General features: G+C 43.0%; 2 protein-coding genes, 1 non-coding gene and 1 pseudogene across 3 annotated transcripts; 1 reads left to right on the top strand and 3 right to left on the bottom strand.

Moving 5' to 3' along the window:
- Positions 1-511: 511 nt before the first annotated feature.
- LOC115053026 (uncharacterized) lies at positions 512-9,841 on the bottom strand. The gene is made up of 5 exons (XM_029517582.1): positions 9,772-9,841; positions 7,888-8,508; positions 1,857-1,933; positions 1,438-1,689; positions 512-1,166 (listed from the first exon to the last, which is right to left on the bottom strand). The coding sequence occupies exons 1-5, from the start codon at positions 9,839-9,841 to the stop codon at positions 909-911; spliced, it is 1,278 nt and encodes a 425-aa protein (XP_029373442.1). The 3' UTR covers positions 512-908.
- Positions 9,453-11,169, top strand: LOC115053620 (dual specificity protein phosphatase 14-like; annotated as a pseudogene).
- An 856-nt stretch (positions 11,170-12,025) lies between these two features.
- Positions 12,026-14,743, bottom strand: polr2d (RNA polymerase II subunit D). The gene is made up of 4 exons (XM_029517781.1): positions 14,489-14,743; positions 13,901-14,081; positions 13,725-13,820; positions 12,026-12,440 (listed from the first exon to the last, which is right to left on the bottom strand). The coding sequence occupies exons 1-4, from the start codon at positions 14,565-14,567 to the stop codon at positions 12,362-12,364; spliced, it is 435 nt and encodes a 144-aa protein (XP_029373641.1). The 5' UTR covers positions 14,568-14,743; the 3' UTR covers positions 12,026-12,361.
- Positions 14,744-15,419: 676 nt separating this feature from the next.
- On the bottom strand, positions 15,420-15,491 carry trnag-ucc (transfer RNA glycine (anticodon UCC)). Its single transcript has one exon. It is a non-coding gene; the product is annotated as a tRNA-Gly (tRNA).
- Positions 15,492-24,808: the final 9,317 nt, after the last annotated feature.

Here is a 24,808-nt window from a genome sequence, read left to right on the forward strand (position 1 = left end):
GGTAATAATATGTGCAGCAACCATATTATCTTCACAATGCAGAATAAGAAATGTTAGTTGTGGCATTGTGATGATCTTCTTAAAAAACAAACAAACAAACAAACAAAAAAAAAACAGTTTCACCCAGTTCTAAGCATTTATACTGCATCTACTAACCATGCTCTGCCAAAGTCTCTGTCTCTCCCAGTTCCTCTCCTCTCTCTCCCTGTCCTCATCCTGCAGGTGGTGACTCATCTCCATCCCATGTTCCTGCAACACCTGCTGGTCCCATATAGCATGCATTCTGTATTACAGCTCAACTCCATGAACTTCATGCAACAACATGTTCCTGCCTACACCCCCCCCCCTCCAATGCCTGCCTGCCTGCCTGCCTGCCTGCCTGCCTGCCTGCCTGCCCCTCTCTCTCTCTCTCTCTCTCTCTCTCTCTCTCTCTCTCTCTCTCTCTCTCTCTCTCCCCCCCCACTCTCCCACTCTCCCACTCTCAACCCAACCGGTCGAGGCAGATGGCCGCCCCCCCTGAGCCTGGTTCTGCTCGAGGTTTCTGCCTCTTAAAGGAAGTTTTTCCTTGCCACTGTTGCCAAGTGCTTGCTCATCGGGGGATCTGTTGGGTCTCTTTAAATAAATTTATAAAGAGTTTCAATTTTGGAAAGCCTCCAAGACTTTAAAGTGGCTAATCCCAGTCTGAGATTGCAGCACCATGTTATGAACAGAATTTAGTTTACAGACATTAAGTTAAGTCAAATAGCTTTTAAATTATAGAATCTGGTTGTTTATACAGACAGATGGTCTAAAATGTACCTGACATGGAGTGATTTAATCAAAGAAGGAGGAAATGCTATGGAAGGGGGAAGAGTCAGGAAAGTGAGAAAATCAAGTCCACAGGCTGGAGTGAGGTCACCAAGAGCTCTTTACAGCTCTGGGCTTCCAGTTGCTGTTTGTTCCCACTGTGTCTTCTTTCTGAGGTGAGGCAAGACGACATCCCTGTAAAACAACTCGAGCTTGGATACAGTCTCCTCCCAGAATTCAGGGTCAAAGGTCACTGGGACAATTGTTGTATCCTGCGTGGTGTAGACAACGAGGTCAGCCTGTTTTAGACCTGTCACTGCCAGCTGACACTGGATCTGTGTGAAGTAACTGTGGGATGGCTTCAAACGGTAGACTGGAGCCTGGGACAGGAGGACAAAGAGAAGGTGTTAAGAGACAATGTGAAAATGTTAAAAAGAGGAGAAAAGACCAGGAGAGGGCGTTGGACAACAAGGTGAGGCTGGTAGATAACCAGAGACCAGAGACCAGAGACCAGAGACAATCAGAAGAAGATAGAGACAAAGACAGGAATATACAAATGAGGAAAGAGCATGAAGAAAAGGAGGGCACAAGCAAAAGGAAATACAACAAGGAGGACGACGCTCTGGACAGTAGAATCTAGAGGGTTTTTACCTCTCCAGGTTTCCGTCTGTCCTCATCCTGTATCTCCAGACAGAAATTCCGATCCTCTCTGCAGGCGTCCTCCACCCGTCTGTGTCTGTGTTTGTAGGGACATTTGACCTCCAGGCAGAGCAGCCATTGGTTGGTGCTGCTGTCCTTCACAATCCCGTCAGGACTCGCTGCCAACCAGGACCGCTGTGCGTCAATGAACAGACCGCAGTCCTGGACTGAGACAGTATGACCTAACACCTGGCTCTTCAGTTTCTATAGGAAGATGACATCATCATCAACATCACCTCTAAAGAAGGGGCTTATTTGTCACATTGACGATTATATTCATATTTTTCTGACATTGGAGTTTGATGTGGTGAGGCCAGGTCCAGGTTTTCCTTAGGACCCAGACTCACTTTAGCGTAAGTGTTGGACTGTACCTCGTATATACAGACAACCTTGTCCTCCATGTGGATCCCCCAGCTCATGGCCTTGGTCTGGACTCTGCGACCATCACCTGTTGGAAGAGAGCCAGCTTCATTAACAAGGAACTACTGACTCATCTCTTCTGAACCTCCAACAAAGACTTATCTGGCTGAGAATTATGTAAAAGGGAAAAGCTCATGTTTTATTGCTCTGCCATCATTTATTTACAAACGCATTCAATGGTCCGTCTGACAGCGATAAAAAGTAGATATAGATCAGATTGACCTAATTGAAAAAACTAAAATGAATTGACATTAACAGGCTAGAAATGTGCATCTCTGGTCCACTTAATTTTCATTTAAGGTTTTTGTGAAACTCTATTGGTGTCCACACACAATTGTTTTATCTGGATTTGGTTAGTGGCTGTAACATCATAGTGAATCATCTCTCAGTCTAACTTTAGTGAGTGGACAAACATGTTTGTTGACAGTTTATAGCCATTTAACCTTTTACCTTTGGATTTTATGGATTCATCACTTCTGGCATCTGAACCACATATGTCTGAATCTGTATGTTCCCTGATGGACAATCTGAATGAATTGTTGAAAAACAGTGGTTGGTCATACTCATTGATCAGTATGTCCATTAGGCTCTTGAAATTTCTCCTAAATCCCTGTTTCTCCCAGTTCTAAGCATGTGTACTGCCACTCCCATATCCACATGAACTCCATCCAGCATCATTTCTGTTAACTTCATGCAGCATCATATACCAGCTCTCATTCTCAGATGACAGCGATAACTATTGGCGGCGGTCGTGCTCTCTGCTGTGCTCTGGGTCATCTCGTGTGTTGTTTCCAATGTTCTTCTGCTACTATTTCCTAATTCACTCGATTAATCCGACAGCTAATTTTTTTCACACCAACACTAGGTTTAAAAGTCAATATCTCCCCTTTCTCCAAAGATTATATCCGGTTCTGCTCCTCCGCTAATCAAACTACCCGATTAGCAATGTCCTCTAGCTCTCTGTCTCCACTCTCTGTTCCTCCTTCTCCTCCTCCTCTCCTGTTCTGTGTGCCTCATGTGTAGTTATTCTTCTGCTTCCTTTTATGATAGCACCTCTTGTCAGAACGTCTTGGTAGAAATGGAGGCGAAAATTAATGAGTTAGAATCCCGGCTCCGCACTTTAGCTAGCCCAACTTATGCCAGTGTAGCTAGCCTCCGTCCTGTAGCCGGTGCGGGCTAACCTAGACGAGCTCATACGGCAGCAAAGATAGTTCCCCCCCCCCCCCCCCAGTGGCTCCCGAGCAGCCGGGATCTCGTCAGGGCGGCTGGGTGACTGTCCGAGACAAGAGGCATAGTCGTAGGCAGCAGCCCCCAGTTCACGTTTCCAACAGGTTCTCCCCTCTCAGCGACACACCCGCTGAAAAGCCGACTCTAGTGATTGGTGATTTTATTCTGAGGAACGTGAAGTTAGCGACACCGGCGGCCATAGTGAAGTGTATCCCGGGGGCCGGAGCAGGCGACATCCAGTCTTATCTGAAACTGCTGGCTAAGGGTAAACGTAAATGTGTTAATATTGTTATTCACGTCGGCAGTAACGACACCCGACTTCGCCAGTCGGAAGTCACAAAAATTAATGTGGAATCGGTATGTACGTTTGCTAAAACGATGTCGGACACTGTAGTTTTCTCCGGCCCCCTCCCCAATCGGACCAGTGATGACATGTACAGCCGCATGTCGTCATTTAACCGCTGGCTAACGAGGTGGTGTCCCGAAAACAACGTGGGCTACATAGATAACTGGAAGTCTTTCTGGGGGAGACCTGGTCTAATTAGGAGAGATGGTGTCCATCCCACTGTGGACGGGGCCGCTCTCATTTCTAGGAATATGGCCGATTTTATTAGAAATCCAAAACCCTGACAATCCCGAGTTGAGACCAGGAGGCAGAGCCGCAGTTTAACGCGCTCCTCTGCGCCTCAGTCAGAGCAGTCACCTGTCAAGAATAGAATAGAGTCTCTGTCTATGTTTAGGTCTATAGAAACTGTGTCTGTCCCCCGACCACCTACATTTAGAAAAGTTATTAAACCCAAATTAAACAGAAACAGCTAAAAACAAAAACCTAACTGAAATTAAAACAGCCACAAATTCAGTCTCAAATAACACTACGATCAAATGTCGACTGTTGATCATTATCATCAAAATCTCTACTAGTTAACGATCTCATTGCTGATCATCATATTGATTTATTTTGTATAACTGAAACGTGGCTGCAGCAGGATGAGTATGTTAACATTAATGAAGCTACACCCCCCACTCATGTTAACTTTCATATCCCTCTACCACAGGTCGAGGAGGGGGGGGTGGCTGCAATATTTCAGTCAAGCCTATTAATCAACCCCAGACCAAAATCTGGCTGCAGGTCTTTTGAAAGCCTCACTCTTAGTCTTTCCCACTCAGACTGGAAAGGTGAAAAATAGTTACTAGTTACAGTGTACTGTCCACCTGGTCCGTACTCAGAATTCCTATCAGAGTTTTCTGAGTTTATATCAGAGTTAGTACTCAGTACAGATAAAATCATTATACTGGGAGATTTCAATATACATGTTGATGTAGAAAGCGAAAGCCTTAGTTCTGGGTTTCTTTCCCTACTGGACTCAATTGGCTTTTCCCAGCATGTGAATGAACCCACTCACTTCTACAATCATATCCTTGATCTTGTTCTAACATATGGCATTGAAATTGACAAGCTAACAATTCCTCCCCAAAACTCTTACTTTAATGGGCTCCACAGCATTGAGGAATAAATTCAGCTATAGAAGATGTTTATCTGAAGCTGCTTTGGCTAAATTTAAAGAGAACTTTCAGTCATCATTCCCAGTAACGCCATATCAAAATTCAAATGAGGATTTCTCCCATACGCAGGTTGATGTCCTTGTGACTAGCACTATGGCCACACAGCGTTCGAATCTCGACAATGCCGCCCCTCTCAAAAAGAAAGTATTCAATCTGAGGAGGCTGGCTCCCTGGTATAGTTACCAAATCCGTGCCTTAAAGCAGACATCAAGGAAATTAGAAAGAAATTGGCGTTCCAGTAAGTCAGAAGAGTCTCACAGAGCCTGGAAAGACAGCCTAAAAACATATAAAAAAGCTCTCTGCAGTGCTAGAAGTTCATACTACTCTGCACTCTGCAGAAAACAAGAACAACCCCAGGTTTCTCTTCAGCACTGTAGCCAGGCTGACAGAGAGCCATAGCTCAGTTGAACCAGTGATCCCCTTAGCTCTAAGCAGTGATGATTTTAAGGACTTTTTTACAGATAAAATTCTCACGATCAGAGAAAGAATTTATCAGCTCTTGCCTACGTTAGATAAAAATCACTTACTGAATACAGCAACTCCTGAATCAGCTGCGACGCCTCTTTTACATCTGGAATCATTCTCACCTCTGAATCTCTCAGAGCTAGCTTCTATAGTTTCTATTAGAAACTATACATGTCTATTAGACCCAGTACCAACTAGCCTCTTTAAAGAGATCTTTTATTTAATTGAGCCGTTCATTCTAGATTTGATTAATCTGACTTTATTTCTGGTTTATGTACCTCAGGCACTTAAGACCGCGGTCATCAAACCTCATCTTAAAAAGCCTAATCTTGATCCAGATGTTTTGGCAAACTATAGACCCATATCGAACCTTCCATTTATTTCTAAAATCATTGAGAAAGCTGTAGCAAAACAACTACACGACCATCTGGTTTCAGTCAGGATTTAGAGCCCATCATAGCACAGAAACAGCGCTGGTTAAAGTCTCCAATGACATTCTAATGGCCTCAGACAATGGATCAGCCTCCATACTTCTCCTTCTAGATCTTAGTGCTGCATTCGACACCATAGATCATAATATTTTACTACAGAGACTGGAACATGAAATTGGAATTAAAGGAACTGCACTAAGGTGGTTAAAATCCTACTTATTAGATAGACATCAGTTTGTTCATGTTAACAACAGCTCCTCCTCATGTGCTGTAGTCAGTCATGAAGTCCCGCAGGGTTCGGTACTTGGACCAATCCTCTTTACGCTTCATCTGCTTCCTCTAGGCAGCATTATCAGGAAACACAGCATCAACTTCCACTGCTATGCAGACGATACTCAGCTGTACCTATCAATGAAGCCAAATGAAGTCACTCAGATAGTCAGACTGCAGGCATGTGTTGAAGACATAAAGGTCTGGATGACTGGAAATTTTTTACTTCTCAACTCTGACAAAACAGAAGTTATTGTACTCGGCCCTAAGCACCTCAGAAAAATACTATCTAATCATCTCATCAGTCTGGACGGCATTACTTTGGCTTCCAGCACCACTGTAAGAAACCTTGGAGTCATTTTTGACCAGGACATGTCCTTTGTCCCTCACATAAAACAAGTTAGTTGGGCAGCTTTCTTCCACCTGAGAAACATTAGGAAAATCAGAAACATCCTTTCTCAGGATGATGCAGAAAAACTAGTCCATGCATTTGTAACTTCTAGGCTGGACTACTGTAACTCATTACTATCTGGATGTCCAAACAAATCTCTAAAAGGCCTTCAGTTAATTCAGAATGCTGCTGCACCAAATTAATAGGAACTAGGAAAAGAGATCATATCTCTCCTGTGTTAGCTGCTCTTCATTGGCTGCCAGTAAAATATTGAGAAGAATTCAAAATCCTTCTTTTAACATATAAAATCTCTTAATGGCCAAGCTCCATCATATCTCAGAGAACTCATAGTTCCTTACTGTCCTAGCAGGCCACTCCGCTCTCTAGATGGAGGTTTACTTGTGGTTCCTAGAGTCTCCAAGAGTAAATCCAGAGGCAGATTGTTCAGTTATCAGGCTCCTCTTCTATGGAGCCAACTTCCATTATCAGTCCGGGGGGCGGACTCTTTAGTAATTTTCAAGACCAAGCTTAAAACTTTCCTGTATGACAGAGCTTATAGTTAAAAAGTTAAAGTCCTCTACTCTTTAGCTATGCTGCTATAGCTAGGCTGCTGGGGGAAGGACTGAGCTTCTCTCTCTCTTTCTCCCTGTCTCTCCCTGTCACCCTCTCTCCCCCTCTCCCTCTCTCTCTCTCCCTCCGTCTCGCTCACTCTCCCTTCCTCCCCCCTTGCATGCGTTGATGAGAACCATCCTTCTTAAAAAACATAGTTTCACCCAGTTCTAAGCTTTTATACTGCATTTACTAACCATGTTCTGCCAAAGTCTCTGTCTCTCCCAGTTCCTCTCCTCTCTCTCCCTGTCCTCATCCTGCAGGTGGTGACCCATCCCATGTTCCTGCAACACCTGCTGGTCCCATATTTCATGAATTCTGTACTACAATTCAACCCCCAACCCCCCCCCCCACCCTCCAATGCCTATCTCACTCTCTCTCTCTCCCACTCTCAACCCAACCAGTCGAGGCAGATGACCGCCTCCCGTGAGCCTGGTTCTGCTCGAGGTTTCTGCCTCTTAAAGGAAGTTTTTCCTCGCCACTGTTGCCAAGTGCTTGCTCATTGGGGGATCTGTTGGGTCTCTTTAAATAAATTTATAAGACTTTGGTCTAGACCTGCTCTATATGTAAAGTGCCTTGATGTAACTTTGTTATGATTTGGCGCTATACAAATAAATCTGATTTGATTTGATATGTAAAATGCCTCGATGTAACTTTGTTATGATTTGGCGCTATATAAATAAATCTACTTTCATTAGAATTTTATGAATAAGACACAGCTTTTTCTTCTTGTTTTTTTTTATGACTTTCGAATGTAGGTTTAGTATTATGTGGTTTTTACTAGACTGTCTTGTTTGCAAAGTTGTATGTTTTGTTTTGTTTTTTTTTTTGATTGGTTAACAAAATAAGAAATCTGGGTCTAGGTTCTTCTATTTTTAACATTAAAATGGGACTTTCTGCTTCTTCTTCCCTTTATTTTTTGACACGTGCTAGTTAAAACTAATTTTCTTTGCTGTAATTAATTTGAAAGGAGGTGTGAGTTTCTCTGTGTTGGGGGATGGCCAGGTGAATAGGGGTATGGTCTACCTGTTACAGCAGCCAGGTAGGAGGCGGGTGGAGTTTTGCTCTTCCCATTAACAAAGCGGCAGTGAGCAATAAGATGAGCAGCTGAGGCTGTGATGCGGTTCTTTCTCCAAGAGAACCAATTCTCGTTGGTCCTCTGTCCACGGGTCAAAACCTCCACCTGGTGCACCAAATACCTGTCATAAGAGACCCTCAGTCCCAGAGGAAGCTCCTCTGGTGTGGGAGGGGCATTGTTAGAAAGGTCATTGAGTTTTTGTGGAGGATCTGGACCTGTGACTGTCGTTTGAACCGGTTTCTGATTTTGCTTCTTTGTAGGTGTTTGCATCCTTTGTTTCTGGTTGTGTCCTCCAACCAGTCTTACTGCAGGGAACGACTCTATCTGGGCAGTGTTGGCTCCCTGCTGTCTACCAGTCTTAGAGGGCTGCACAGCTGCAGGTGCAGTCTTCTGTATTTTACTGGTTCTGGTGGTAGCAGTTTTGAGCCATGCTCCGTCTCCAGATGTCTGAGTCTGGATGGTTGGGTGGTATCTGACCTGAGGCAGGATGATTTTCTCCTTTGGACCCATCAGTGTGGCCTCAGCTCCTGCTGAGGTCTGGCTCTTGTGTTTTTGCATTTTCAGGCTGTCTACACCAGAACAAAAACAGATTTATGGACTCAGAATTTCCGAAGACTGGAAATACATCAAGCATACGCTACATTTTTCAGACACAAGCCATGATCAACATCAACCGGAGGCTTTCATTTTGTCCTGGACTCAGTTGAGTAACTTTGCCAATAACATTAACAAAACTTTCTCATTAGCTTATTTATTATTATATGTGGTATCTAAATTATAACAGACTGTGTCTGTTAGTTTCATACTGAAGCTTATCAAGAGCTTTACTTTGAAGTCAACTGCCAGATGTTACTTAGGCCTGACAGAATACCTTTTTTTCCTTGTGGAACCAGGATAAAAGGTGAGTACAAGTCATCCACACACTGTCTCATATTAACACTGTTCAGTTCTCCAAACTCCAGACAAAAAACGATTCAATTAATTTACTCTTGTTCCTAGTTCTCAACACATCGGCTGAACTGTTCAAACATTCTGAACAGAGAGAGGAAAGATAAATAGAACTTAATTTTTAACATCAAGTAGAATGTCATCATTTTTTCTCATTAGATATGTTTACATTCGCAAATCTTCAAATTGATTATCAATCTTTTAATATTTCCAGTAACGTATTTGTGTTCGACACAGCCCAATTCTGTTTAATTTTCGCCATGTCTTCCACGAACCGTACGAAAGGCGGAAATACATTATGTTGACCTATGGCTGACGTAACAGACATACGTAGTTAAGATGGTTTATACCCAAACTTCAAAATAAGTGTTTACATGCACACCAATCGGATCGACACTTGTCATAACCCTTTCATCTCGATCCGAAGGAAATTTTGATCCGAATGAATGCGATCGGGTCAGAATCGTCCGACTGACATGCGCACATGAAGCATTTTTATTCCGGTCAGTCTTTTAATCCGGTAACTTGTGTCCATGATCCGTCATAGCAAGTGTTACGTGTCATGCTCTGGCAGTCGGAGTCCATTTTTTCCGCTCGCTGCTGTTTTAGCAACGTCAGGAATCAACCGTAGCCAAGACGAAAGACCGAAGCCTACAAAGTGGCGGTTTTCAACGAGGTTCATCGCTAACTTGCTGTAGTGGAGCAGCGCCCTCCAGAATAACAACAGGCGTGTTTCACAAATTCACTGCTGACTGTTCCTGTTGTCAGTGATCATAGTCTGTAGTGCCATAAAGATCAGTCAGTGATCAGAGTCTGTCGTACCTTAAAGATCAGTCAGTGATCAGATGGTGAGATAAATGAGTGATTGATAAAGCGGCTCCTACCTGCGTCCTGTCTGCCTTGGGAGTGGAGGCAGAAGTGAAACCGATCCTGTTCAGATTTACAGTGACTCATCGTTCCGTCACTATGTCGATTTGCTTGTACAGGCAAGCCGCTCTGGTAATGGCATTGTAATTCAATTAAATTCACTGACGTTTAATGTACTGTAGTTTAATGCGTAGCCATGTTAAACAGAATTTTGTGCGGGTTATTACATTACAATTTTATTTCATGTCACTTGTTGCACAGCTCCAGGTCCTATCTTATATCAACTGGTGAAAAAAAATATGATATAACCACAATAAACATTTTCCTAATGAGTCTTCAATACAACATGATATTTTTCCATTTTAGAGGGAAATAGACCTTAAAGCAGGGGATATGAATTACAGGGCCCAGCTATGGTGTATTTACAGACTGTACCACACAGCCAGTCAGATCCACACATTTGAAACTTTTTTAATGAACCTTTTGTTGTTCATCAGAATTAGCCCTCAGTCTTCTCTGACAGGTAAACATACTGTCTCTCCCTCCTGCATGGGCAATGACAGTCTCTCAGGTCTCTGTTGGTCTGTTCCTTAGTGATTTGGACTTGGCTCTGAGGCTCAGTGTGTTAACTAGCAGGAACATCACCCTCATCATTAATTCCAGTGGACTGGAAAATGTGTCCTACCCTCTCCTGGATGGCCTGCAGGTCCTTCACGTCCCCATCCAGGATCAACCTCATACCCCTTTGAGACAGTGCTTTGACCACGTGGCTGAACAGATCACGCAGAACCAGACCAGGACAACTCTGGTACACTGCACTGCTGGCAGGAGTCGATCCCCAGCTCTGATCATGGCCTGCCCGATGAGGTTAACCTTCCGAACCTGAGACATAAAGATTTAGCGTGGATCAAGTTGACAGTCAGAGACATCTGGAATCCCTGTGGTCATTTGTGTCTCTTTGTACATCTGGAGGTGGTTCTGGACTAATTGGAGATTCTGCTCGCTTTTGTAGGTTTGAAGGTCTCAGCCTCCGTCAAGCAGGTTATTGAGCAGCGTCCCTTCATCAGACCCAATGCTGGTTTCTGGAGACAGCTGATGGACTATGAGAGAGCTCTGTTTGGCAGGAACATCTAGCGGAGTCCTTCCTGAGGCCTTGCAGGAGTCGGAGGAGTCCAGCATATATTGCATCAATGTCTGACAGAAATGCGGAAGCTGCTCTGGTCCAAAATCTCCCGGAGATGCATGTTCTTCAGTTGTCACCCTTATGGTCCTCACAAACCAAGAACAAGCTATTCAATCCAAAGTGGTCGAGGAAATAAATGTGTGTGAAGTCGCCTGTCTGAGTCTTCCTGAGTTTTGATGTAGAATTGTGGCCAGCAGGGTTTTTACAGAACACTGTAATGACACAGTGAAGTTGACATTTGACCTTTTGAATAAAGTGTCCACAATTAATAATTTTAGTCTGTAAAACAGTTGAGTTTAAATTGTGTTAAATGCCTCTTTAGTTATCTTAAAAAAGTGTTTTGTGAGGTTGCAATGAACTTTCACCACAGACAACTACACACATTGGGCCTAGCGTTTGGGTGTGGAAATTTTGACTTTTATGTATATGGACTGCCAGCTTCTCCAGCAGAGACTAATCACCAACCACTCATATCATTCATTCATCTTCTACCACTTATCCCTTTCCATGTTGTGGGGGATGCTAGAGCCAATCCCAGCTCACATTGGCAAGTCACTGTGGTTGGTCATGGATATTCAAGGTATTTTTGAATACAGAAAGCTATAAGCTAGGATAAAAAATTTTTAAACAGCTTTAAGATATTTTGATTTCAACAGTTCAATGAGTAATGTTGTATTCACCTGTTTGCAAGTGGAATGTAATGATAGGTTGCTAGATTGTACACAACAGAGAGAGAGAGAGAGATGCTTAGTCCTTCCCCCAGCAGCCTAGGCCTATAGCAGCATAGCTAAAGAGTAGATGGACCTTAACTTTTTAACTATACTCTGTCATACAGAAAAGTTTTAAGCCTGGTCTTGTGCATCCGGCATGTCCATGAATCAATGAAAACTGTAAAAACATAAAAATACTATAACAATATAACTGGAGTGAAGAAGATCATATATTAATAATCTACAGTATAAGGACAATAAGCATATATCAAGGTCCAAAGTTACATCAATAGAATATGGAGAAATACTTAACATTTATTCAATTTAGAAAAGTGTAGACAAGAAAGAAAACAAAGATCAAAACATACAGCAAAAGAAACATTTCTAGAGTCATCTTTATTCATCGTCATATTGTGCACAAAGCTTACAACATTATTTAAAAAAAAAAAAAAAAAAAAAAGTAATTCTACCTGTGAAAAGGACATGAAAATTACAGTGACAGAGGGAATGATGAGCTGCACAATGAACAGTCGTTCAATCTGTTACTGAACAAAAAGTGATCAATCCGAACAATCAACATCCACATCAGATGCCATCCAGTAAGCCTCTTTGGACAGAGACCTAATGCTGGTCAGGGCAGGACTGAAACTCACATCCAGCTGGAGAACAAGGAGGTATACAGCCCAGAGGGTAGTCCTGGTTTTAAATTTTGACTCAGTACTGGAAACTTCTCTTGGTCTGGATGTCATCCAGGATTTGCTGTAACTCCTCATCTTCAAATCGACCCTCAAGACTAGAGACAAACGCACACATCAGTATCAGATATCTGAAGTGACTCAGGTGTGTTGAAGATGATAAATGAAAAAATGTATTTACATTTTTCAAAGTCCCCATATATTCAGAATCAGCACAACTTAACCCTTCATCAGGCAAGTGACTACATATACTAGTCCGCGGTGTAGAATCATGTTGGATTTAGTGGTAAAATTGTGGTCAACGGGCAGCACGGTGGCGTAGTGGTTAATGCTGTCTTCTTACGTGGGTTCGGCTCCCGGCATGGGTCCTTTCTGTGTAGAGTTTGCATGTTCTCCCCGTGTCTGTGTGGGTTTCCTCCCACCATCCAAAGGCATGCTGGCAACGTTAAATTGACCGTAGGTGTGAATGTGAGCGTGAGTGGCTGTTAGTCTCTGTTTGTCTTTGTGTGTTGGCCCTGCGATGGACTGGCGACCTGTCATGGGTGTACCCCGCCCCTCGCCCAATGTGTGCTGGAATTGGCTCCAGCAGCCCCGCGACCCAGAAATGGATAAAGCGAATGAAGATGATTGAGAGAGAGTGAGTGGCGGTCAACAAATAAGGCACAGTGTGCAAGCATTGCTGGGCAGTTTAACTATTTTGAATTGATGTTGCATTATGTCATGTTCACATTTGTTGACTGCTGATTATTTGTAGCAGTTGTAGTAATTTCTATGAGTGGGTTAAATTTTGTTTATTTTTCTTGGATACTACACTTTCTATATATTTCTATATAAGAGAAAGTAAGATAAGTGCTCCCTTTTTATGATACATTTTGTGGTTTGACTAGATCTGTGCTATCCTCTGATATTCTATATGTAACCATAAAGTCGTTTCTAATTATGGTGGCTAAAATAATGTTTGCTCTTTATTTTTTATTGGATACTGCTCTGATTTTTATGGAAGGGTGTTACATTTTTAAAATAAAGTGGTTTGACTATATCCGTGCTTGCTTTTAATTATTTTTACATGCAATATATTGCCTTCTCTAGTGAGTAGTTCTTAAGATATCAAAACCGTACTGTTACTGGCCCCAAAACTGTACCTTTGCATCCCTACAGTTTATTCACTGAAGTCAGTGTCACACACAACAAATCAGGGCTGTTAGAAATAGTTGATTATTGAGCTTAAAGAGGGAAAACAGGGAGAACCAACGATGAATAAAAGCTCCAAGGACCAGCTCATGACGGAGGAGGAGACACTTCCTGTAAATTGAAATGGATAAATTCAGGCCCGACCTGGGCCCATTAGGTCTGGGTCTATTTGTAATGTGGATCAGACTAACCTGGGGATCAGGGCTTTGGCCTCTTCAGCAGCCTCGGGACACAGATTTGCAAGACTGGCCAACTCAAATTTATGAAGCTTCTTCTGCAGGAGGAGACTGATGAGAAAAGAGGGGCAGAGTCAGCTCTAGATCATACCACATAGATTTGAGGCATCAGGCCTGTTTGGGGTCAGTACCTGCGAACGGCGGTAATGGTCTCCCTGTTCTTAAAGCGGCTGAACCGTGCCGTGTAGTTCAGAGTCTTCATGAAAACCTCTGAGAGCTCCTGCTCATCCTCGGCGCTCTCATTCTGCTGCTTCCTGTGTTCCAGCAGCATGTGGACTTCAGAGTTTAGCAGAGTCTCAGCGCTCTCAAACTCTATGACAACAAAAACACATAAAACTTCATTTTGGTTGCTAATGAACTGTTGTCTTTTGGCTCCATTGAACATCATAAACAATGTCCTGTTACAGCGTCACACAATCTGAGGTCGTGGGACTTTTATTCTTAAATTATTATTGGAAATTATTTATAATCATCTTAAAAATAACCCTTGTGCTCTTTCCTTGTTGGTTGCCATAATAACAGGCCACATATGTAACTGCCAGGTTCTGTGTCTTGAAAAAGACTAGGCACGGATATGGACAGACTGGACTCATGTGTCCGTTATTGATCTAGACCTGGTCCACCGTGGTCTGGATGTGAACTGTGAAAACATCTACGCTCCCTTCAATGTATTACCTCATCAGAAACGGTTAGGTTCCAATCACACCTGGTTTACAGACCTTTAGGGAACAGCAGCTGAGAAGCGTCTTCTTCAACATCCCCAACGTGCGGCGGAGCTGCACCGCCTCCCGCCGCCATGATCGACCTGCGGAAACACGAGATGGCGGACGATCGGTGGCTTGGGCCGAGTCCCTGTCAGTACCGACAGCCTGAAGACGAACTCTGCGTATGGGTAAAATTTTATCGGTCAGATTGACAAAGAATTCCAGCTATGCGCCTTCCGCCTCACAAAACACAGAACTATATCCGGGTCCGATACGAACCACTTCCGGGCTGTGAAGGCCACCTCCCGAGTGTCTTAATCGGGACCAAAGGTTCCACTGAGACGTTACTAGGTATGAAAACTTAAAGAATAACCAGCATGAGGTCACTCAGTGTTTTTATTTGAAGAAACAAGAACAGTTGACAAAACAGAAAACAATACAAACAACCCTCCTTACTTACAGACTCCACTTGTACCCGAATACAAAAAAAAGTAGTACAAAAAAAAGAAGTACAAAAAAAAATAAATATAAAAAAAAAAAATACACTATTCATATAAATCATGGATATGGGCATTTGTTTAAAATGCCCATATCCAAATGTTAAAATGCTGTCCTAAAACAACAAAGATCAAGATATTACACATTTCTAACCCTAATTTTAACTACTTCATCATAGTAATGGCTAAAATGTGTTTTAATAAATAGACAAATAATTGAAATATATTTATATAGCTAGATAGATTAATAGAAAACTATCTATCTATCTACATTAATATATTTCTGTCTGTTTCTTCCTCTACATATATGTGTATATAAATGTTTCTGAAATCACCCTAGAGTTGCCATTAGTTTTGAACAACCTGATCCGATGCATGTTCTAGCATCGGATCAGATCAGAATATTCAGTAATACTTTATTAATTGAAAACATGAGAGAAAAAAAAAACTGCGTTGGCCGGGAATCGAACCCGGGTCAACTGCTTGGAAGGCAGCTATGCTAACCACTATACCACCAACGCATAGACTTCAACAGCAACCGATGTGTAATACTGTCTTTGTCAGATGAATTTGAATGTGTTCGCTAGTCTTACTAATGCATTTATAGTAGTGCAATCCAAAACTAGAAAATTCCTTGGCAGAAATTTCGAGAGTGACTCGGGGGGCTGCGGGTGACTGCGGAGGTATCTTACCTCTGTCAGGTAGGCATGTGTGAATCACTGCAAAGGGCCGCAGTTACGTCGTGGAGACCTACGTATGCACTTATTTTGATCATTCACATGTTACAACACCTCCATAACATTGAAAAAGTAATTTGTCTCAAAAGCTTTATTAGCCACTTTTTTTCCCCAACGCTTTGTTAACGTGTAATAAAAATAATGTTTACTACATTGTCAGCCTTTAAAAAAAATTGTTTACTCTTCAAGTACTTCAAAAAGTAAAATAAAACAAACTATAACAATAGTTTTCTTTCTATTTATTTACATGACAAGCATTACATTTTAACACTCAAATGTCTAAAGAAAACCCTTTCAAATCAAATCAAAATAAAATAATTTATACAGCGCTGAATCATTACAAGTACACAAATAGTGCAGGTTTAGACCAAATTTTAAGAGATCCAACAGATCCCCCCCCCATGAGAAAGCACTTAGAAAAACTGTCCAGGAAAAACTTCCTTTAACAGGCAGAAACCTTGGGCAGAACCAGGCTCAGGGGGCGGCCATCTGCCTCGACTGGTTAGGTTGAAAGAGAGAGAGAGAGAGAGAGGGGGTAGGTGGGTGAGTGAGAGAGAAGGGCAGAATCATAGGGCAGAGGGAAGTTTGGCAGCAGAGCAGTAATCATCCTCCATGTTGTCTGAAAGCAAAAAGACATCACAACATTCGATTAGTATCAATTAACTCAAGTTAAAGTCAAGTAAAAACAAGTTATTAAATTTCCTTACTTGTGTACTTCTGTTGGGCTTATGCCTACTGCAGTCCTGTGGATGTTTTCTTCATGGACCGGCCTTGTTCAGTGTTGGCAGCTGTTCATTTTTGTGCTTTCCCCTAAGAAATGCAATCCTGTGTTGGATTGGGATTCTGTGCTGTGGGAACAGTACAGTGTAATGATTGACTACGTTGTTCTTTAATACAGTTGTATTGACAACCATACAATGGGAATATTACAATAGTATGGTGTTATATTAGTAAAAATAACTTGCTTTTATTCTGAACTGCAGCATTTTCAGATGTGATCTTCTTCCTGGATTCACATGAGATGGTACACAGAATGTTTTTCTCTCTCTCTCTACGAAGAGGGAGTATATTGACAATACTACAATGATATTCACACAAAAAGAGTTTTAAATCATCTGAAAGTAGTGTTTTCTCCCTATGAAGGGCTACTCACTAGGGTCTTATAATTTTCGGTTTAATGGTTTCGTCCGTTGTTCAAACCTCTGTTGTAATGAAAGGAGAGGACGATTTTCACATGACAGAGTTTTTCTCTCTACGAAGGGTCTTTGCAAATCAGGGTTGTCTGTAGAGGAGGTAGGTTTTCACCCATTGATCCATAACCACTCCCCTAGTGTGTCCACACCCCAATCAGATCATACGGGGGGCGGTTACAAGCAGAATGGCGCTCAATTCATATAGAGGGTGACAGGCAAAGAGTTTGGACGTGTGCTGTAGTGAAAGGAAAAAAAAAACTTGAAGTGTTTTTTTTTTTTTGCAAGAGTAAGAAAAATGGCTGAAAACAACATGAAATCAGAGTCTGCTGCCCCAAGCGTGGTGATCGGCGACACTCCTGTAATGAGTTACCATGAATTACGAGGAGCTCCGAAGAAGCGGGTGACATATTTGTGTCGGATTCAGACTCCAGCACCCGAGGCTCTCCATAGAGGGTGGAAACTGTCGGACGGCAGTGCCTGGGGGTACGTGTTCAACTATACCTCTCAAGAGATGTGTTTTTACCAGTTGGAAAAAGATGAGGTTTGCAGCCCAACGGGATCGAGAGCGACACTCACCTAAACAGACTGGTCGGCACTGATGTTGGTGGGTGTAACAAATTTAAAAGTGAATGGTGTGAAAAAAGAAGAAGAAGAAGAAGAAGAGGGATCATCAGGAGTTCCGAAAAAAAGAATTGCAGCCAGCATTGTGCGGGAGACCAGGAGCACCCTGTCGGGTCGATGGTACTACAGAACCACCCGTTGGGTGAGTGAAGGGTGTGAGGACGAATTTGTGTTGGAGTATTTCAACAACGAGCGCGGAGTGTTTCAGAGATGTTTACACATTCTGTTCAAGAACTGGTTGACGGTGATAGAGGAATACTCGGAGAAAATTAAGACTGTTTGCGAGCAGTCAGAGTTTCAGAGACATTCTGCTGGTGAGAAAAATTCTGGTGTATTAGACTCCACCCCTGCCATTGGTCTACGAATAACTCCTCAGCCACCACCTCCTCCCGACCAATTCCAACACGCTTAAAGAAAAAAGTTCTGTTCCATTGGCGTGCGAGTAACTCCGCCACAACAGTTTGCCCGCCGAGTCCTCGTCCTCCTAGGCCACTGAGTTTGCAGTCTCACAGGAAAAGACATCTGACCCGGATCGCTCCTTATCCGTCAAGCGGATATCTCGCAACGCCGCCAAACTCCCCGACGGCTACTCAGATTGCTCCTGACGCACCCCCTTCCCCGCAGGCGAGCCAATCTTCGATGGAAAGTGCACTGGAGAGAGAGGATGTGACCGACGGACGGCTGTCCACCGTTCTTTTGAACACGGTGAAAGCCGTGGTGTCTCATCTGCTGAACCACGTCATCTCCGTTTTTTGCTCGGAAATCTGCTACGGCTGTATCACCGGCCACCCCAGTCAGAGGGAGCACGAGTGTCTGGAGGATGCGCTGGACTACTTCTACCTGAAGTACTTTGAGCAGGTGAACGAGAGACTTTGGACAGAAAAAATTTATTCCCGCCATCGCCACAGCCTTGAAAAATCGCTCCATCCACGTGTTGGGTGAGAGGCTCCAAGGTCTGGCTGAAGCCTTTCTCGACGATCTGAAATTCAAAAGACGTGTGAAGGAGAAAATTGCTGACCTGTACAATAAACTGGTTGAAAAAGGAAACGCCCTGGAGTTGAAAAGCATCGAAGAAGGAACAACGGAGAAGAGTTGAAGAAATGGGGGATTATTGTGGAGAATTGATGGCGCATTTGGAGGATCACTGGACTACGGGCTGGTTAGTCTTTATTTTACAAGGGGTGATTGAAAACACAACAAATGATAATCGTGTCAATGAAATGAGAAAGAGGTTGGACTCGGTTCGAAGTCACGCAGGACCCTTGTGGGGTTTACTCATCACGGTTGCCTTGCAATTCATGGACGAACGGTCATTACCCAAAGCATTTGATGAAATGATCAGAGAGATGAATTATGACAATGTGGATCATCTATTTATGATATATGCTTTGATTGTAGGTGTCATAAATCGACGTGTACAAAACAATGTGCCTACACACGTCTCGAGTGATTTGCTGAAGGTGCATTGTGTTATTAGAGCCACCATTGCAGCCTCGGTGATGAGGACCGCCCTCGATGTTTAAATATTATAATGTGTTATAGTGTGTGTGTGTTGAGCCATCATATAATTTCAATGTATTTTGAACCTTCATATATTTAACGTATTTCTGATGCTTTATGAAAAAATCAAAGCTGTATTAAAAAAAGTAGAGTCTTGCTGATTTTTCATAAACTCTGGAGAGGCACGGGTGTTAACATGTCTGAGAAAAGTGTCATGAAAAAAGCATATTATAACCCGGTTCACCTGGGCAGCTTTGAAGGAGCGGACAGACTCCGCAGGGCCTTGCAAGATGAAACGGGTAAAAAAGTAAATGTGGAAAAGTTAAAGAATTTCTATCGGAGCAGGATGCTTATACTCTGCATAAGCCAGTCAGAGTAAATTTTCCTAGGAATAGTGTTTGTGCCACGACTGATGGTTCAATTTCAGGCTGATCTCTGCAATATGCAGGCCTTGGCCAAGCACAACGATGGTTATCATTATCTCTTGACGGTCTTTTTCCACGCCAGTACCACACCAGTAGTCCTCAGCTCGAGGGTAAGGGCCTTCATACTTCAAACGCTGCTCAGAGCTAAAACCGTGAGGAAAATAGCCTTTGGTTTTATCATCAAAACCTAAAGCTTAGGGCATGGCGGAGAGAGGCATGGTCAGAAAATCAGGGAATCTATGTATTTATGACCGTAATCGCTTTCTGGAAAAACAAATCACTTTGCTACCCTGCATGACCAGGGACGGTTTTATGCCCAGCTCTATCATGGCGTTGAGGACCAAGTAGCTGTCAAAACCTTTAGAATTATGTGCTATAAAGACGGTTTTCTGATAAGAGGCCGTTCTGAAATGTCAAAATGACAAAATCTAATGCGCATGTCACGCCGTGGGCGTTCCATCTAACGCCATCTATGGTTTTTGTGCACACCAGATATGGCACGTGCATGCCCTGCTCGTTCATGAAGGTTTAAAAATCATAAGACTATTTTCTGGTGATGATCCGTGTCTGCCTGTAAAGGGTGCATGTAACACAGATGCTTCTCGCTCCCTGACTCCTAATCCTCCTCGTCCTCCTCGTCACCGGCACCTTCCTGCATATTCTGCATTTCAGGTGAATACAATCGATCGTTTTGTCAATACACAGGCTGTGCTCGCTGTGCCCCTCTGTGTGCTTCTTGGGCTTTTAAACCCCACCTTGTCATGTCATAGCAACTTGTATTTTTATTGATGATCAATTGAGTGAGATCACCGGTCATTTAATTCTCACTGGTTCTTTGTAAGTTTTGCATAGAGAGAAACACATCTTTAACACACTCTGTCTATCTTGAAATGTGAAGACAGACTGACCAGTTATTTCAGCCTAACCGTTTCTTTTTTGAAAACTTCATAGAGACCATCTCATGTGATTATCATTGTATTGTGAATATACTCTTCCTTCATGGACAAACAAAACTTTTTTTATGGATCTCTTTTTTTTCTTGTTTTTTTTTTTTTTTTTTTTTTTTACAAAATGTAATAAACACAGAGTCCCTGAGACTGTACCATCTCATCTGAATATTATTTAAATACATACTCAATCTGCTCTCAACAGTTTTTTCCTTTCACTCCAGCAAAACATGTCCTCCCTCTTTGCCTGTCAGCCTGGAAATGAATTTCCCGCCATTCCGCTCGTACCCGCCCTCGAATGATCTGATTGGTTGTGACCTCATTGCCAGGGGCGTGGAAACGCTAGGGGAGTGGTTAGGGACAGGGAAACGCTCTCATTGGTCGAGAGGGGAGGGGTCAAAAGGTCAACTCTGATCAAAGGACCTGTCAAGTTTGACGAGAAGGTGTACATATTACTCTCTGGTGGCATCAAGGTCCTGGGAGCTTGAGTATGGAGTGCAACGTTTGTTGAAGGCTGCTGTGCCAGTGAACGCAGTCAGCAGCACTGCAGGTTGGGACATGCCGGCTTGGTCCCGGAATCTGAGGAGCTCATGCAGAATCCTTGTTGCCTCCTGATGAATGCACTCGATGACGTGATTTGCCACAACCAGCCCCTCCTGAGACAAAATAGTGAAAAAGTTCTAGATTGTGGCCCCACACACATTTAAAACACCATTCACGCACACTATAGAATATAGAAGCCTGTCTTTCATTTAGACTTTGAAACATTTTCCTGAGAAAGTCTGGGCTCAACTGCGGTGCATCTATTCTCAGCATGGAGCCCCTGCTATCCCTTTTGACTTGATAGTCGGGGATGTTGTCTTCTTCATCCTCTCTAAGTATAGGTTCATGCTGGGAGACACTCCAACTGGTCCACTTCTACCTCAGGCGCAAATATGTCCCAAACATCTGTAGGTGGACCATGCTCCTGATACTGTTGGAGTGTGTCGTCCAGTTTTTTTCCCTTTTCCTTCGTATCCTTCGTTTCTTGTGGTTGTCCACGATACGCCTGACGTCTATACCCCCCCACCTCTGACCGGATTTGTAAAACTCACCTGTAAAATTTCTCTGGCATTTTCTTCTCTGAAAAGCGTGAAAATCTGATGATTGCTGGTTTGCCTACATTCCTCTTCTGAATGAACTCCTTTCCTTTTAGAGGAAGTATGGCCGTTGGACATCCAGCTTGCTGGCCGTAGACTACCCTGTACTCTGAGGCAAACTCAGCCAAAGAGATACCTTTGAATGTTCGTCCAATTGGTCTGTGTAAGCATTTTTCAGGCACTCCCGACGTCCACACCTCCTCCGAATCCAATTCCATGTTTTTGAGTCTTTTTAGGGGGTGACCCATCTTCAGGCCCTGCTCATCAGTTTGGAAAAACACGATGGTACAAATCAAATCAAATCAAATCCAATTAGATTTATTTGTATAGCGCCAAATCATAACAAAGTTACATCAAGGCACTTTACATATAAAGGATTGGTCCAAGTACCGAACCCTGCGGGACTCCATGACTGACTACAGTACATGAGGAGGAGCTGTTGTTTACATGAACAAACTGATGTCTATCTGATAAGTAGGATTTGAACCACTTTAGTGCAGTTCCTTTAATTCCAATTTCATGTTCCAGTCTCTGTAGTAAAATATTATGATCTATGGTGTCGAATGCAGCACTAAGATCTAGAAGGAGAAGTATGGAGGCTGATCCATTGTCTAAGGCCATTAGAATGTCATTGGAGACTTTAACCTTTAAGTACGGGAGTACTTTTTATGGGGTAGGCTGCAAGTGCAAGCTACGGCTTCTTGAGCACTGACTTCTCGGTGTTTAGCGTATGTTTGCATTATCTGCTTCATCTCATCACGCTCATTCACTTTTTCCTTTTTCACATTTTGGATGACAGTATTGAGGAAGTCAGTCATCTTGTGCTCTGGCTTGGAGACGTAGGACATCATACATGATGCAGCTGTAGTCGTCCACAACATATTGAATGTCCATATTTGCAGACCAAGCTCGCAACAGATCTGCATTGTAGCCATTGACCCAGCAATCATTTGGATCACGCTTGAGCGTCACTACAAAGCCGCTTGTCAGAGGAACCAACTTCAAGTATCAGTCAGGGGGGCGCACTCTTCAGCAATTTTCAAGACCTACCTTAGAACTTTTTTGTATGACAGAGCTTATAGTTAAAAAGTTAAAGTACATCTACTCCTTAGCTATGCAGATTTAGGCCTAGGCTACTGGGGGAAGGACTTAATGTCTCTCCCTCTCTCTCCCACTCCCTCCGATTAAAAAAACAAACAAACCCTGGTTCGCCCAGTTCTGAGCATGTCTTCTACTAACCATGTTTTCCTGAAGTTTCTGTCTCTCCCAGCTCCTCCCCTCTCGCTCCCTGTCCTCATCCTGCAGGTGGTGACTCATTAATATCCTATGTTCCTGCAACGCCTGCTGCTCCCTTATCCTCATGAATTCCGTACTATATCATCTCCATGAACTTCATGCAGCATCATGTTCCTGCCTACACCTGTTTGAATATCCCCCTCTCCTGCTCTCATTCTCACCCTACATTAGACCCCGTGCCTCCCTTGCTCAGATGGCCGCCCCAACTGAGCTTGGTTCTGCTCGAGCTTTCTGCCGCTTAAAGGAAGTTTTTCCTTGCCACTATCGCCAAGTACTTGCTCATCGGGGGATCTGTTGGGTCTCTTTAAATAATTTTATAAAGAGTTTGGTCTAGACCTGCTCTATATGTAAAGTGCTTTGATGTAACTTTGTTATGATTTGACGCTAACAAATAATCAGATTTGATTTGATTTAATCCTCCACCACTCTGGGCTGTGCAGGTTAGAGGATGAGGTTCGTCATGACTGTGACTGGATTGCTGCGCAGAATGTCACACTTTGCGTTCCAATCAAGCTCTGAGAACTCCCCCACTTCTCTACGTTGACGTTAATGACATCTATGACTTCAGGCCATCTCATCTCAGCAGCAGAAAATGTCCACGTCATGGTCAGACAAATAGGAAAACCAACCTTTTTCCTGACATCTCAGAGTTTTCTCCCAATAAGCTGGTGTACCTCTGAGGGGTTGAATGAATCGCATTACACCTTTTTTCCGAATGAGTCTTTCCACCTCTTCCTTGTCCTGAATCATTCTGTTGTTGATTTTACGGCCATCTTTACTTCTTGACTTACCTTTGCGCATCTGAATAGACATGCTACATGTGGCCAAGTGTGTCTCTGTGACAAACTGGTCAAAGAATAGGTAGCTTTGGTCACTGGCAAAGTGCGTGTCAGTAGCAAACAGTCTCACATTGAAATACATACCATGTATTTACATGGCATGTATTGGTATGTACGTGGCTTCCAGCCTTGGTATGGTGAGGAAACCTACAGGTTTGTTGCCCTGGGCAGGTGCAATACTGACGATTCCATCACCATATGAAAAGATTTTCTGTGCAGTATCAAGGCTGCATGCAGGTGTCCAGTGCCAGACCAGCGTTCCTCTCCTCACCTTTCTTGTCAGCCCTCTGTTGACCTTTTGGCAGAGCAATTAGTTTAGCAAATGGCAGAATTTTTGCAATAAGCTGCCTTTCAAGAACATTAAGTTGGTTCAGCTCTGGGTGGATAGGTGCCAACTCTAGTCTATTGGCTGCTGCAATGGGTGGTATGCTACCTTTCCTCAGGTGGTTGTCATAATCGTGGCATATCCATTCCTGAAGTCTCTCTTGTGGCACAGAACAAGGGGAAGAGCATTCGACGTCGCAAGCATGACTACAGTTACCTGTCAGGCAAGCTGCTGCCACTTCTGCATTTTTGGTGTATTTTACTCTATTGCATGCCCTGACCTGATTTGAAAACATTGTTCTGTGGGTGACTATGCAAACATATGTTGGTCCATGTCTGATTATTTCAAGAAACACAGCTATGGCTGAATCCATCACAGGCTTACATTATTTCTGTATTTCCTTTTAATTCTAAGTGCTCGCTCCAATTTGTAATGAATGTTCAGAGCAGCATCGATTGTGAATTTTCTTCTCTGCTGGCCACAGCGCTGTACATGACGCAGTCTAATTTGCAGGTCATTGTGATATCTAGTGTGTGCAACTACTTTCTTAATTTTCTTAACTTGAAGATCTGTGTTGTATCTGTGGGTCATATATGATTTGTATGGGTGAGTCGTGTATTTTTTATGTCTGTCCCGAAAATCAAGATCAGTGTTATATCTCTGGGTCATGTATTTTTTCTGTTTGTTTTGAAAAGCCAGATCTGTCTTATACCGTCTGATGATGTTTTCTTTCTTTTTAATTTGAACTTTGGAATCTGTAATATAATGCTTGTACGACAGCAGCCGATGTTACTGTCTTCACTATACTTTTTTTTT

This window comes from Echeneis naucrates, chromosome 13, assembly GCF_900963305.1.
Source record: "Echeneis naucrates chromosome 13, fEcheNa1.1, whole genome shotgun sequence".
NCBI lineage: Eukaryota > Metazoa > Chordata > Actinopteri > Carangiformes > Echeneidae > Echeneis > Echeneis naucrates.

What these genes read in the sequence shown, in the direction of transcription:
- LOC115053026 (XM_029517582.1), bottom strand. Translation starts at nt 9,841, where the DNA reads ATGAGTCACTGTAAATCTGAACAGGATCGGTTTCACTTCTGCCTCCAC. An exon ending in CTACCTGGCTGCTGTAACAG is followed by an intron (nt 1,934 to 7,887) that starts GTAGACCATACC and finishes CTCTTCCAACAG; the next exon opens with GTGATGGTCGCAGAGTCCAG. An exon ending in AGGTTGTCTGTATATACGAG is followed by an intron (nt 1,690 to 1,856) that starts GTACAGTCCAAC and finishes ATCTTCCTATAG; the next exon opens with AAACTGAAGAGCCAGGTGTT.
- polr2d (XM_029517781.1), bottom strand. Translation starts at nt 14,567, where the DNA reads ATGGCGGCGGGAGGCGGTGCAGCTCCGCCGCACGTTGGGGATGTTGAA. An exon ending in TCAGCTGCTGTTCCCTAAAG is followed by an intron (nt 14,082 to 14,488) that starts GTCTGTAAACCA and finishes TTGTTGTCATAG; the next exon opens with AGTTTGAGAGCGCTGAGACT. An exon ending in GCCAAAGCCCTGATCCCCAG is followed by an intron (nt 12,441 to 13,724) that starts GTTAGTCTGATC and finishes GTTTGTCTCTAG; the next exon opens with TCTTGAGGGTCGATTTGAAG.